Source organism: Sporisorium graminicola, chromosome SGRAM_15, assembly GCF_005498985.1.
Source record: "Sporisorium graminicola strain CBS 10092 chromosome SGRAM_15, whole genome shotgun sequence".
In the NCBI taxonomy this organism is placed as follows: Eukaryota; Fungi; Basidiomycota; class Ustilaginomycetes; order Ustilaginales; family Ustilaginaceae; genus Sporisorium; species Sporisorium graminicola.
This window is the reverse complement of record NC_043725.1, coordinates 53,668-67,383: the sequence shown is the minus strand read 5'-3', so window position 1 is coordinate 67,383 and position 13,716 is coordinate 53,668. Positions and strand designations below refer to the sequence as shown.

The window sequence follows — 13,716 nt, the reverse complement described above, 5'->3', positions numbered from 1 at the left end:
ACAGAGTCTGAAAACTGATTGGCAAACGCGCGGTGGGTATATCCTACACAGGAAACGCCGAGATCGAGGCTTGACGACTCTTGGGTCCAACATCGAAGCAGTGGCGGCTATAGATACTAGCATCGTTTCCCGATTGGATGCCAAGTTGTCGTCAACTCGGCTCGAATTGGCAACTGCCAGCGTCAGGTGGGAGGTTCGTCGGCGACAAGGTCAAACGCATTGCGGCGCGTAGTGACGCGCATCGAATGGCACGCGGACAGGTCGATCCACTCGAGAAACGGGTTCGCTTTGATTGTCGCCTTCACAATCGATTCTAGAGCGAGTGTTCGCAGCGCACAAGTAAACGACAGGTCAGCATCTTCAACAGGCTTTCAGCGGTCCGGGAATGCCACAGGAGCAATAGAGAGAGTGAGACTTACCAGGAACGTCGGAATTGGTAAGATCGAGCGTCCTCAGCGTCGTGATTTCGGGTAGGAATTTCCACTTGTCGCCGAGACGCGCACTCCTCAGCCAAAGGTGTTGCACCTTGCAATCGGCAGGCACGGTATACTCGATCGACTTGTCGAAGAAAGGTGAATCCAGCGGGCCCAGTCGCAGTTTCTGCGTCAACAATAATGGGGGCACAAAGTGGTGGTTGAGAAGGTCAGCAAATCTCCTCTACTAAGTCGCTTGGTAACAACGTGGAACCTACGGGGAAGATAGAAAACAAGTCGGGTAGGAGACGCTGAAAATCACTGCCCGGCTCGATTGTGCGCACACACAATCGCTTCCACTTCCGATTCCTCCATCCGCCCTCGTCCTCCTTGGCCACGAGCTTCTGCAGCAGCTGTGTCGCGTCATCGGGAGCGTGCGTGTGCCACTTCTGATCCACCATCAACGTCTCAAAGTTCGGACTCCGATCGATCAAGTTGGCTAATGTAGCGCAATCGAAGTTGGCCCCCTGCAGGTTGATTTTGCGCAACGGCAGAGTCGTGTTATTGCCGGTGGGGGAGAAAGCGAGACCCAGAAACTTGATGTCAGGCCTTAGCCTGCTGACGTTGGTGTCCGATACATCCAACACTTCCAACGTCGAGTACGCGTACCTCAGGAACATCGCGATACCGGCCTCGCCCACTTGCTCGCAACGTCGTAATCGCAGGTTGGCGAGTGTCGAAAACGGCAGCACATTGCCGGTCTTCGGTGCCTCGAGCGCGACTTGAAGCGTCTTGTCCGAGAGGTTCTCGTTGTATCCCAATTTGAGCGTTCGCAGCTCAGGAGCGTGGGTCATGATCGTCGCCACCGAGTCGGCGGAGATGTCGGTATAGTCCAAGTTGAGATATCGAAGAGTTGAGCCTGTAGCGCGGCACATGGCGGTGACGCTTCGATCAGCTATCGCGATGCATCCTCGCAGAGAGATGATATCGAGACGTAGGATGGACTCGGGCTGCTGTGAGGAGGACGGTGCAGCTGCTTCGAAGAAGCGTGCCAATGTGGCATCCTGCAGCCGCGTAAGACCGTGTAGCTGCAGCGACCGCAGTGCAAACGACATGGGTTGCGCCAAAGTGATCCTCGGCGGCAGGGCAGCGAGCGGCAGATTTTCAGCAAAGCCCTGGCTCAACGTGGACGGCCGATGCTCACGAGCAGCTGTAATCGCTGAGGTCATGTGCCCGACCAGAAATGACGCAGCCGATCTGTCGTGGGCCAGCAAAGGTAACGAAGCTGGCAGCCAGATGTGTGTCTTTGCAGCTGTCGTCGCTGAAGATACCGTCAACGCACTTTTGTCGAGAATGGGCGGGAGAAAGTAGCTGCTGATGACCGTCTTTGTGAGGTATTGAGGCGCCTGTTCAACCAGCGCTTTGTAGAGCAGAAACGAAGCGTTTGGCGACAAAAGCTTGAGCTGCTCGGACGTCTTGCGTGTGAGGTAGTGGAGCTCGGAGGTGGTCCATCCTGCTAAGAGTTGGTTTGAGCCGCTGCCGCTCGCGGCCTTACTGGTCGAGGCGGCGGCTCGACTGCGCGTGGATCTGGCTGCCGTCCCGGATGCGACAGTCTCCTCGTCGCTGGGGACGTAATCTGCTTGGTCATCTTCCGAGTCAGGCGGTGCGCCGAATGCTCTTGGCTTGGATTTCTTGCGCGTGCTCGGTCTCTTTTGGAGAGTATGTGCGTTCTTGATAGGTCTGGAGCTGCCTGAAGATGCCCTTGAACCACCGGAAGCCGCCGCAGCGGCAGCATCAAAGTGCTCACGAGACGGCAAGAGGGAACTAAAGCAACTGGCTACGACAGAGCAACAAGCGCTCGCCAGCGATGGTAGCTGAAAATCGGCTCCATCTCGACGAGCCTGTTGCGAAAGGGTGAGCGGACGATACGAGACGTTTTGACGTTCGGTTCGTAGGTCGGGTGCAAATCTGTTTTGGATCTCGCACTCCTCGATATCATCCTCATAGATACGCAAGATGCGAGCGCTGATTTTAGGTTGCGGAGGTCGCTTCGCCTTGTGTGAGCGAGCGGAAGAGGAGGAAGTAGCTCCGGCGGCGGAACGGTATCGCTTGCTGGCACGGCTCGATGAGGAGGACGAGCGATTGAGGTCGGGATCGTCACTACGTTTTCTGCTTTCTGCACGTATCCGCGAGATGGACAGCTTCTTCGGCGGCATCGTGGTCGAGCAAATCGTCGGAGCACAGTGAGTGACAAGGACGAGGATCGTCCATCTCCGTCATGGACCCTGCGTCTTGGCCATTCGACGTAGCTCCCGAGTTCCGATGATGTCTCGAGAATGTTAGACCGCCATTTTGCGAGTTTCTACCCCTCTCGCTCTTTGCTATCGAGGCTGGCACGGCAGCGTCGCTCCAGTTTGATTCATATAGCGCAGTGCTGTACCAAAAAAAGTCTCGCTCAAGAGCCGAGCGGAAGGACCCTTGTTTCGCCCCATCGCCTCATCATCGCCGTTCGAGCTGGCGTGATTAAGCAGCAGTTTGCACGCCGAAAGCCTTGCCTTGGCATTGAACTGCCTTTTTGCGTCCATAGCGCAGTCGTCTAGGGCACTCACGCCGCCGTGCCGCTTTCTCTTTCGTGTGTGCTTGTTGGGATCCATGACTTTGAGTCGATGAGCAGCGCCGTGCAAGATGGAATCAAGCTGAACCGCTAAATCGAGGGCTGAGAGTGCTCGAAGCTGCAAGGTGCGTTTTGGTGGAAAAAGGGTCCTGGAAGGAAGTGTGGGCGTTTCTCGGCTCGCATGGCTGGCTCTTTTGACCCTCTCTCTCCCTTTCACACACTGCCAAAGCGTGGACTGTTTCGCACTCCGCACAAGGAGCTCTGTCGGTCTGGCCAGACAGGACTGAGTTCTTCGTTCTTCTCTGCGCCGTTCTAGTCCGGGCTGGTGTGATGTGCATTTTGCCGCTGGTGTTGAAACAGCTTTTCGGCATTGATCCGCGCTTTGACCATCGCAATCGCAACCCACGCACGCTGTTGAGCTTCCGATTTCGCATTTCGAATCTTCTCACGCTTCCCACCTTCGACGACGGCACTTCCGACTTGGCTTGCTTCCTTCTCGCCATCATCACAGCCATCACCACAGATCGGTTGCCTCGACTCTCGCTCCCTCTGTAGAACCGACTTGTGAAAGCGCGCTGCCACCAACCAGTGATCGGCTGACTGACGAGCGCGTGCACAACAGCGACTCCCGGCGACATCTGTATCACAATTACCACTATCATACCGTGTCAAGATGCCCATCCTCGATACCAAGCTCGATCTCAATGCGCTCTTTCGCAAACAGGTCAAGGCGACTCCCGACGCCTTGGCACTGATCGACCCTTCAGCCAAGTACACATATGCTCAGCTTGACGCAAAAGTCGAGAGCCTCTCGCACCACTTTCGTCGACACCATGCTGTTGGCCGCGATTCGCTCGTCGGCATCCTCATGGGGAGAGGTGCAGACTATGTCATCGCCTGTCTCGCTGCTTTGCGTGCTGGCGGCGCCTTCCTCGTCCTCGAGCTCGCCTACCCGCTCGGTCTCCTTCACGAAGTCATCAAGGATGCTCAACCGGCTGTCGTTGTCACCCAGTCAGAGCACGCCAAATTGCTTCCCAAGGCGCTTCCTTCCATCGTGATTGATCACCCAGAACACGCAGCTAGCCTCTTTGCACCCGTTGACGCTGCTGCTTCGTCGTCAGCCTCGTCCTTGCCACCTCTCCCAGACGAGACCGACCTGGAGCGTCTCGCCTTCGTCTCTTACTCTTCCGGCACAACGGGCAAGCCAAAGGGCATCGCAAACCCACATCGAGCTCCCGTCAAGTCATATGACCTTCGTTTTGCTGTCAACGACCTCAAGCCGCAAGATCGAGTCGCTTGCAATGTCTACTTCATCTGGGAAATGCTTCGTCCTCTCTTGCGTGGAGCAACCACCTATGCTATTCCAGACCAATCGAGCTACGATCCCGTCAAGCTCGTCGAATTGCTCGCCACCGAAAAGATCACCGAAACGCTCATGACTCCCACCCTGCTCGCCGCCGTGCTCGCTCGCCACCACAACCTCGGCAGCAAACTGCCGGATCTTCGTGCACTTTGGCTCAACGGTGAGGTGGTTACCACCGACTTGGCCAGAAGAGCCATCAAGGCGCTTCCCAACACGCGTATCCTCAACTGCTACAGTGCCAGTGAAACCCACGAGGTGGCCTGTGGTGACCTGCGCGAGATGCTCCCCACCTTGCCTGCCGATGCTCCATACTGCCCCGTCGGTCCGCCCATGGACCCTGCCCACACTTACATCCTCGACGAGGACGGCAATGCATTGCAGCCAGGTGAGCCAGGTGAGCTCTACGTCGGTGGCGATCTCCTCGCTCGTGGCTACCTCAACCTCGTCGACACCACTGCAAAGGCTTTCACTCGCGACACATTCGCCTCGGATCCCAAGGCGCGCAAGTACCGAACAGGTGATCTCGCCCGCATCGTCCCCGAGTCCGGTCTGCTCGAGATTACCGGCAGAGTCGGCGGAATGATAAAGATACGTGGGTATTCAATCGTTCCTGCCATTGTCGAAAAGGCCATCGTCGACAACTTTGACGTCAGCAACTGCGCTGTCGTCGCTCACGGTGAGGGCCTCGAACGTCAGCTTGTTGCTTACGTCGTACCCGACGAAGGCGAGCGAGGCGACCGCACCCTCCTCACGATCGATGACAACGGCCACAGCCCCGGCGCTCGTCAACTGCTCGTTGCCCACCTCGCCCACTACATGATTCCCACCCTCTGGGTAGTGCTTCATTCGCTTCCTACTCACGAAGTGTCGGGCAAGGTCGACCTCAAGAACCTGCCCAACCCTAAAGCCGCCATTGCTGCGGCCAGTGGCACCAACTCGCGAGCCAGAAGCCCAGCACCCGACGAGACGGTAAACCTCAAGTCGATCGCGCAGCTCTGGGCGCTTTCGCTCAACATCAACCCCAACACTGTGCTCGAAGCGGGCAAGACGGTCAGCTTTTTCGATCTGGGAGGTCACTCGCTGCTGCTGGCCGATCTGGCTACCCGTATCTCGAAAACGCTCGGCGGTTTCACTGTGCCGTTGGGTGAGCTGGCTGGACACCCCTCACTGCAGGATCACGTTCGCATCACTCTGGCCGCTCGTGATGGCTACAACGCGGCAGTGCAGGCGGATCTGCCCACGGTCCTGCGCGCCGACATCGAGCTAGCGCCCGAGTTCAAGCTCGCTTCCCCCGATAAGGTGGCTGCCACTCCCTTGAACCAGGCCAAGACCATCTTGCTTACGGGTGCCACAGGTTTCCTCGGTGGGTTCCTGCTGCACGACTTGATCCAAAACACCTCGGCACGTATCGTTTGCCTGATTCGCTTCAATGCTCCCTACCGTACCGACCGATCCGCCGCCATGGCTCGCTTGCGTCGCAACATGCTTGATCTCGGCTTTTGGGACCACTCGATGCTCGACCGTATCGATGTACTGCCCGCCAACCTGTCGCGCAACCGTCTGGGTCTTGTGCCCGAGGTCTACGAGAGCCTGGTCGGCAGCGTCGATGCCATCGTGCACTGTGCGGCCCAGGTCAACCTCATCTATCCGTACGCTGCTCTTCGTGATGCCAACGTTGAGGGCACGCGCGAGGTTCTCCGTCTCGCCTTCCTCAGCAACGCCACCGTGCAGTACGTCTCGACCAACGGCGTGCTGCCACCTTCGCAGACGGGTTGGCCAGAGACGAGCATCATGCCGCTCGAGGAAGTCCCCGATAAGCTGCTCGATGGATACTGCCAGACCAAGTGGGTGGCCGAACAGCTGGTGCTCGAGTCTGCCAAGCGTGGTTTGCCTGCCAATGTGATCCGTATTGGCACGCTCAGTGGCCACTCGGAGACCGGTTCGACCAACACGTACGACCTCATCACGGCGTTGATTGTCGAGTCGGTGCACTTGGGTGTGGCGCCCGAGATCCCTGACTGGCACATTGAGATGACTGCGGTCGACTACGTCAGCCGCGGCATCGTTGCCATTGGTAATCATATCGATGCGAATCAGCGTATTTACCACTTGGGCGACAGCGAGCCGATTGACGGTCGTGTGCTCTTCCAGCATCTGGACGCGCTCGGATATCCCACAACGAGGACCAACTGGAAGTCGTGGGTCGCGCTGTGGCACGAGAAGCGAGGCTCGGCCAAGGGCGGAGATCACGGTCTGACGGTCGACATCTTGCGTTCGGGGATGCCGTCGGAGGAGTTCTTGCTGGGGATCATTGCGTTGAAGGACGACGCAACCCGTCCTGCGCTTGGCGATTTGCAGAGGCCCAAGGTGAATGCCAAGCTGCTGCAGACGTACGCTCGCCACTGGTATGCGCGTGGATGGATGCAGAGGCAGCCCTCGAGTGTTGCTGATACACCCAACGGTGTCAACGGCAACGGTGCCAATGGACTCGCGGCCGCTGCCCCAGCCTTCGACCCCAAGCACCCACTCCGCGGCAAAGTGGCCATCATCACGGGCGCATCCTCAGGCATCGGAGCCGCCGTTGCCAAAGCACTCGTCCGCGAAGGAGCGCACGTCGCGCTCGCCGCGCGCCGCGTCGAAGCGCTCGAGAAGCTCTCCAGCGAACTGCACACGATCTCGAGCTTCGGCGCCAAAGTGCACGTCCACAAAACCGACGTCGTCGACCGTCAGCAGGTAGACGCGCTGATGCAGAGCACAACGGACACGCTGGGTGCGATCGACATCATCGTGTCGTGCGCCGGCGTGATGTACTACACGCTCATGCAGAACGTCAAGGTGGACGAGTGGGACCAGACGGTTGACGTCAACTGCAAGGGACTGCTCAATGTGCTGTCGACCAGCCTGCCGCGCCTGCTGCCGCGCAACACGGGCCACATTGTCGCCATCTCGTCCGACGCTGGACGCAAGGTCTTCCCCGGCCTGGGCGTCTACAGTGCCTCTAAGTTCTTCGTCGAGGCGACGCTGCAGTCGCTGCGACTCGAGACGGCCGGCACAGGGCTGAGGGTGACGGCGGTGCAGCCGGGAAACACGGCGACGGATCTGTTGGGCATGAGCAGCGACCAGGAGGCCATCAAGAAGTACGGCGAGCCCACGGGCGCCAAGATCTTGCATCCCAGCGATGTGGCTAGCGCGATCGTCTATGCGCTCAAGCTGCCGGAGCATGTTGCCATGAACGAGATTCTCATCGAGCCGAGGGACGAGCCCATTTAGATCTAAAGACGAACGATGGGATGCATGTAGAAGAGGCTGCGGTGATCTTGATATAACTTAGATAATTCTGCGTTTCAATGCACGTGTGGTCTGATATACGACGTTATTTGAGGGATCAAGAGGATGACTTTTCAATTCAGCATGTGGTAGGTGGCGTACAAGGAAGACGCCTTTTTGAGGGGGCGAACATGAGAAAACAACGGGAGTGGAAAAATGGGGGTTGAAGAGAAGATCGAATCGAAACAAAGGAGACACTGAGAAGTGAGAGGTGAGTCTAGTGGGTGCCGCAGTGGATGGAGCCGTCGGCGTGGGTGTGGCAGTCCTTGCCTGCGCTGTCTTGCGGGGCAGCGGTAGCGCTGGGCTGGGCGGCGCTGGACGAGGTAGCGGAAGCGGAAGGCGAGGGGGCAGCCGACGAGGAGGCAGCGCCATGGGCGTGAGCATCGTCCTTGCTCTCGGCGATCTCACCGACGCAGCCCCACTTGGTGAGCTTGCGGCTGTAGACGTCGAGGGCAAAGTACTGGAGGCTGTGCTGGTTCTGCACGGCGGCGGTGCTGTTGGTCTGGGCGAGTTCGATGCAGGCGGCGTACGAGTCGGCGTAGTGGTGGATCTTCTCGTGGACGAATTCGGGCACGTGGAACGCGCGGTGCATCAGGTCCGCGCCAAAGTACAGGCTCGGGTTGTCAGTGCCCAGCTGGAAGCCCTGCGCGCACACCTTCTCGAGTGGCCTGCGCGACGTGTACGACAGCTCGCAGATGACCGTCTCTGCGGTAGCGTTGTTGCCTCGCCAGTGGCCGTTCCACTCGGGCAGCCGGCAGTTGTCATCCGGGTCATCGCATCGCAGCAACGCATTCCCCTTGTTCCCCTACAAACACGTACACACAAAAACAAACGCATAGCAAAAGGTGAAACACAAACACAAGTCAGCAATGCATTCTCGCAGAACAACAAAAAAGCAAAGTGCGGCGGAAGAACTTACGTAGACCAGCTGGGTGTAGTACCCGATGACCGGGGCCGGGTCGGCGTCGGCGCCAAAGTACTTGATGAAGAACTCGTCGCCCGGGTAGTTGAGCAGGTGGTTGATCGAGTTGTGCGCCAGCTGCTTCATCTCTTCGATCCCGCGCCCGATCTGGGCGCGCTGCGTGCCGTTGCACGACTCGTGGATCTTCCAGTCCGAGTCGGTCTGCGACTCGGCGGTCAGCAGCAGCGACCGCGCCGCCAGCCACGACGAGCCCGACGTGAACGGGGCTCCGGCGACGAAGCCAGCCGAGGCAGCCGCAGTAAGCGCGAGAAGGGGGGCCGTGAGAAGCATGATGTGAGAGATCAAGGGTGGTGGAATGTGGTTGAAGACTTGAGGATGAGGTGAGGAGAGATGTTGGAAAGTGAAGCAACAAGAGGGGTTTATATGAGTACCGGGCAGCTAGGTTGGTAGGTTGGGATTAGATGTTGGAACGAAACGAGGTGCTGCCGCGTGGGAGCACGTCCCTGGCAGAAGAATGTCTCTCAGACCTTCCTCTGCGTATGATCCAGTTTCCCGAAGGGAGAGCACCTCATGGCGGAAACCACACTTCTGCTCCTCACTTCGGCCAATGCTCGGTCCGATCTCTTACCAAACGCAGGAATGCTGTTGGCCGACATGCCCACAACCAGGTCATTCTGTGCGTGGGAAAGCGAAGAATTTCGCTGCACCAAAGAGGTTCTCTCAGGAACTCTCGAAGCAAAAACTTTCAGAGCCGCAGCATCGATTAAGATGGTCTAGACGCCCCACCCTCCGGCCATTTCGGCGAAGTAACACCAAAAAGAGAATCCTTCGCCGTCGCCGTCGTGGTCGTGGTGGTCATGGACAAGCTTCTAGATGCGTCGGTGCCGGATTCGAATCGAGGACCTTCAAAGTTGTTTCTGAACCATCACATTGCAGACGAGGCGAATCCAAGACGGCATTCGAATCGGTTCAGGCACAGTCGAGGTGGAGAGGGAGGAGAACAGCTCCAAAAAATGGCGTCGGGGGACAGGAAGATTTGTCGGTGCGGTAAGACGAAGCAAAGCTGTTCTGCAAGCTTCGTTTCTCTTGGCATGTAATAAACTGAATCGGCTGTCGAACATGGAAACGCGGCAAAAGGGGCAACCGCCAAATCGGAAGGGGCTCGACCGTAGCAGCATGTCGTGCGTGGCTCCGGGAGGGCTGCTCGCCACTGTACAGTAATGCACAGGACCCTGACGCTTGGATTCTTTTCTCTTGGCATACAGCGCCAAGCCTAAACGGACGACTTGTACAGTACTTGTACCAACTTGCCGCTCTCTCTGTTCTGCGCAGGACTGCACGTGGGAACAAGGTGACAGAGAAGGAGGGGGAGCAGGGATGTCGTGCGGAGCTGGATCTGTGCAGTTTTGGACAGGCGGTCAGAAAACACGAATTTCTTGGCGACGACCTTTGCAGTTATGCTTGCCTTTTTCGTCTTAAAAAGCCATTCACCAATGTCGCAAATCCCTCTTTGCGACACTAGAATTCGGTTTCAGATCATGTGTTAGACTCGATTTGGAGCATCAAGTATGCCGTATGCAGTATGGTGTCAACCCAAGAACTGCGATTGACAAGGCGAAACCAAAGTCTGGAGGTGGAGCAGAGGTGTACAAGATACCTTTCTGGTAAAAAGTTCGGCTTTGTCGTGCCAAGAAAAATCAGCATGGGAAAAATTACAGTCAGGTGTTAGCCTCGCAACGGGTGGAGCATACATTAGCGAGCGAAGCGAAGTAGCTTCGCCGGACTGCTGTGCTGCAGTTGACAGGAAGAAGAAGCAAAGGTCGCAGATGGAGAGGAGCGGTGGTCTAGAAGCTCGTCAAAAATTTCTTCTGGTACAACGGCTGACGTTTGGACCCGTCGATTCCACCTGAGCACAGTTGTTCATTCGTCTAGGCGATCAAGGGCAGCTGATGAAGAGGACGCTGGACACTTCGGCGTCTTTCCAATCGGGACGGTGAAAGATACTTAAACAGGCAAGGTTGGTTGCCTTCTAACCCATCCAGATTAGCCATTTACCAACCCATTCCTATCAAGATCAAGATCAAGATCATGGTCGGGTTTAGCGTCAAACCGAAAGCAGCCGCCTCTGCTGCACTGCTGCTTCTGCTCAGCACCTCGTTTGCAGCTGCGCAGTCGATTACCACAGCCATCACCGTCAATGGCAGTCCGACGACCACCGTAGTCGCACCTTCGCCTACGGGTCGAGGCTTCTGCGAGTTTTACATCGACCACTGGGACTGCGACGCTTCGCGTCCTGAAGCGACGGGCTCCCCCACGGCTACGGACACGGCGCCGAGCATCGAGCCGTCGCCCGTGGGACAGAACTGCCACCTTCACGTCGACCACTGGCACTGTGAGGGTCCTACTGCCACTGCAGATGCAGCGGCGGCCGAGCCCAGTCCGACGGGGCTTGGTGAGTGCCATCAGCACGGCGACCACTGGCACTGCGAAGACGAGTCTGAAGACGAACATGCTGGCCACGACCACTCGGGCCACTCGCACGGCGGCCACTCGCACGCAGGACACAACCACGCCGGCCACTCGCACGGCCCGGACGAAATCTACGGCTGCGGCCTGGCGCCACTCAAGGACTACGACTTGCCCCTGCACATCGGCGCGCTGTTCATCCTGCTCGCATCGTCCGGTCTGGGAGCGTACCTGCCCATCCTGCTGTACTCGCGCGGAAGCAAGCAGAGCCGAAGCTGGGCCGACGAGGTCTTCTTCATCTGCCGCCACTTCGGAACGGGTGTGCTGATCAGCACGGCGTTCGTGCACCTGCTGAGCCACGCGATGCTGTACTGGTCCAACGAGTGCGTGGGCGAACTCAAGTACGAGGCACCCGCAACGGCGATCGCCATGGGTGCAGTCTGGCTCGTGTTCCTGGTCGACTTCTTCCTGTTGCGAGCGCTGAGGAAGCGCACTGGTTCCGGAGCAGTGTGCAGCCACGACGGCGGCGAGCAGTACTACCAACAGCAGCAGACCCAAGGTACCAACGCGGCCAAGCGCGAATCCAACTCGACCTTGGACCGCACCAACTCTCCCGAAGCAACCGAGGAGGCAGCCACGGGTGGAGCGTACGGCGGGCTCACCTTCGCACAGGCCAAAGTGGCCGAGTGGGACGTGTTCGCCATCGAAGCTGGTATCATCTTCCACTCGATCCTGATCGGCGTCACGCTCGGAGTCGCCACGGGCTCTGGCTTCGTCGCACTCCTGATCGCCATCACGTTCCACCAGCTGTTTGAAGGCCTGGCTCTGGGCTCGCGTCTCTCGCTGCTCGTCTGGAAGAGCACGGTGTACAAAGTGACCATGGCGATGGCGTTCGTGCTGACGACTCCGCTGGGTGTTGCGATCGGTATCGGTGTGAGGAAGCGCTTCAACGGTAATGGCGCGGGTACGTTGATCACGCTGGGAACATTCCATGCGCTGAGTGCCGGTATCCTGCTGTACACAGCGCTGGTGGAGCTGCTGAGTGGAGACTTTATTCACAACAAGCAGATGCAGCGTAGCTCGCTGGGCAGGTGCTTTTCCGCCGTGGTGGCGCTTACGTTGGGTATCATTGCCATGTCGGTGCTCGCGCTGTGGGCGTAAGGAGCATTGGGATGCTCAGTCGGCATTCTTAGGTTGTTCACTCACTTCCTGTCAAAAGCACTCGCGAACAACGATTGTGCGCAGTTTTTCTTTTTTTTCCCCTCTTTCTTTTCCCTCGATACGAGAGTGTGAGATTCTGCGGATGGATGAGGTTGTTGAATCGAATCGGGCATTTTGGGTGTAAAAGACGCAGCCCGATCCTAGATTGAAATTTGATTTTGGGTGTGCTTTTTGCCACCGACCAGACGCTATTATTGGACGGACGAGCGCAATCAGAGATCTGGCATTTGTCAGTGCAAAAACATAGCGAGAAACATTCCACTAAACGACGCCCGCCCTGAAAAATTCGCCGTGATTAGCAATGCGCCCTCTCCAGCTTGGTCGAGAAACACAGGGTGGCCTAGCTTGCGAACCCCCATGGTTCCGCGGAGCAGCGTGCCTGAGCATGGTCTGCGATCACAGCAGCAGCAGCAGCAGTGGTGTTTGTCCAATGAATCTCGGTCGGGGAGAAAAATGCTCCCGGCGAGGTGATTTGTTTGATGGGATCTGCGCCGGCGGTGGATCGCGCGTTCGCTTATTTATTTTTGGGCATGATTTAGGCTGGGCGTTGGCTATGAAAACGCCAAACAGCATCGCCTTGTTCGCTCGCTCGTTTATGGACGCCACGCGTTTTTGGACGGCAGAGAGAGCCCTGGTGCCCGGAGTGTGTTGGTCTGACAGCCGGTTTGTTGCACAATGCCGAGCCATATCCCGCACTGTCGATTCGAACCGAACCCTTGAGATCTGTCTTTGCAGAGCTGCCGCTAGGTTTGCAAACGCCAACAGGCTGGCGCTACTTGAAGAGCGAGCAAGTTTGCCATGCACCTGCACGCCCGCCACACACACCCGGCGCCTCATGATCGACAAGATCGCTAGACCCGAGCTGCACGAGCCCCCTGTCCCTGACCGCCGCAAGACATGTTTGTTGACCGTTTGGCATTCCCTCTTCTCATGTACAGAGCGGCCCTGTTCCGAGCTACCTTTGCCGACCTGTTGCCCGCTTGTTTCTAGTCTCGATCCTCAAACATCCCGAGCCTCGAGAGCTTCTTGATTGGACCCTCTGCTCCCTTCATGCTGTTGATCGCCAACGGAAAAAAAATCAAACAGACGCTGCCATTCCCCCTCTTCCCTTTCATTTGGCGATGCAGTCGCCCATGCTGCTCCTCAGCCATGAGTTCTAGGCGGTCCGGACTCGCTTCACACAGCTTCCGCCGATTGCGCCTGTCTCAGCCCCATGGACTCGGTTGGTGACCGGTCGCGAGTTACTCCTGGATCCTTTTTGCGAAGTAGAATCCAATCGACCGGCGTACGTGCAAAGCTGAAACACCGACGCCGTGTTGGACATCGCAAACCGGTGAGACAGCAGCAGCAGCAGCAGCAGCAGCAGTCTTGTCCGAACTCGGGGCGTTAG

The 13,716-nt window shown here is 57.7% G+C and overlaps 4 protein-coding genes across 4 annotated transcripts; 2 read left to right on the top strand and 2 right to left on the bottom strand.

Annotated features, from left to right (window-relative positions):
- Nucleotides 1-182: 182 nt before the first annotated feature.
- Nucleotides 183-2,629, bottom strand: EX895_002456 (uncharacterized protein; the record flags this gene model as incomplete). Its single annotated transcript, XM_029883055.1, has 3 exons — nucleotides 183-313; nucleotides 420-600; nucleotides 692-2,629. The coding sequence occupies 3 exons, from the start codon at nucleotides 2,627-2,629 to the stop codon at nucleotides 183-185; spliced, it is 2,250 nt and encodes a 749-aa protein (XP_029740453.1).
- A 1,071-nt stretch (nucleotides 2,630-3,700) lies between these two features.
- Nucleotides 3,701-7,660, top strand: EX895_002455 (uncharacterized protein; the record flags this gene model as incomplete). The annotated part of the gene is made up of 1 exon (XM_029883054.1): nucleotides 3,701-7,660. The coding sequence occupies one exon, from the start codon at nucleotides 3,701-3,703 to the stop codon at nucleotides 7,658-7,660; it is 3,960 nt and encodes a 1,319-aa protein (XP_029740452.1).
- A 274-nt stretch (nucleotides 7,661-7,934) lies between these two features.
- EX895_002454 (uncharacterized protein) lies at nucleotides 7,935-8,969 on the bottom strand (the record flags this gene model as incomplete). Its single annotated transcript, XM_029883053.1, has 2 exons — nucleotides 7,935-8,522; nucleotides 8,637-8,969. The coding sequence occupies 2 exons, from the start codon at nucleotides 8,967-8,969 to the stop codon at nucleotides 7,935-7,937; spliced, it is 921 nt and encodes a 306-aa protein (XP_029740451.1).
- A 1,758-nt stretch (nucleotides 8,970-10,727) lies between these two features.
- On the top strand, nucleotides 10,728-12,266 carry EX895_002453 (uncharacterized protein; the record flags this gene model as incomplete). The annotated part of the gene is made up of 1 exon (XM_029883052.1): nucleotides 10,728-12,266. One exon carries the CDS (start codon nucleotides 10,728-10,730, stop codon nucleotides 12,264-12,266), a length of 1,539 nt encoding a protein of 512 aa, XP_029740450.1.
- Between the last annotated feature and the right edge of the window lie 1,450 nt (nucleotides 12,267-13,716).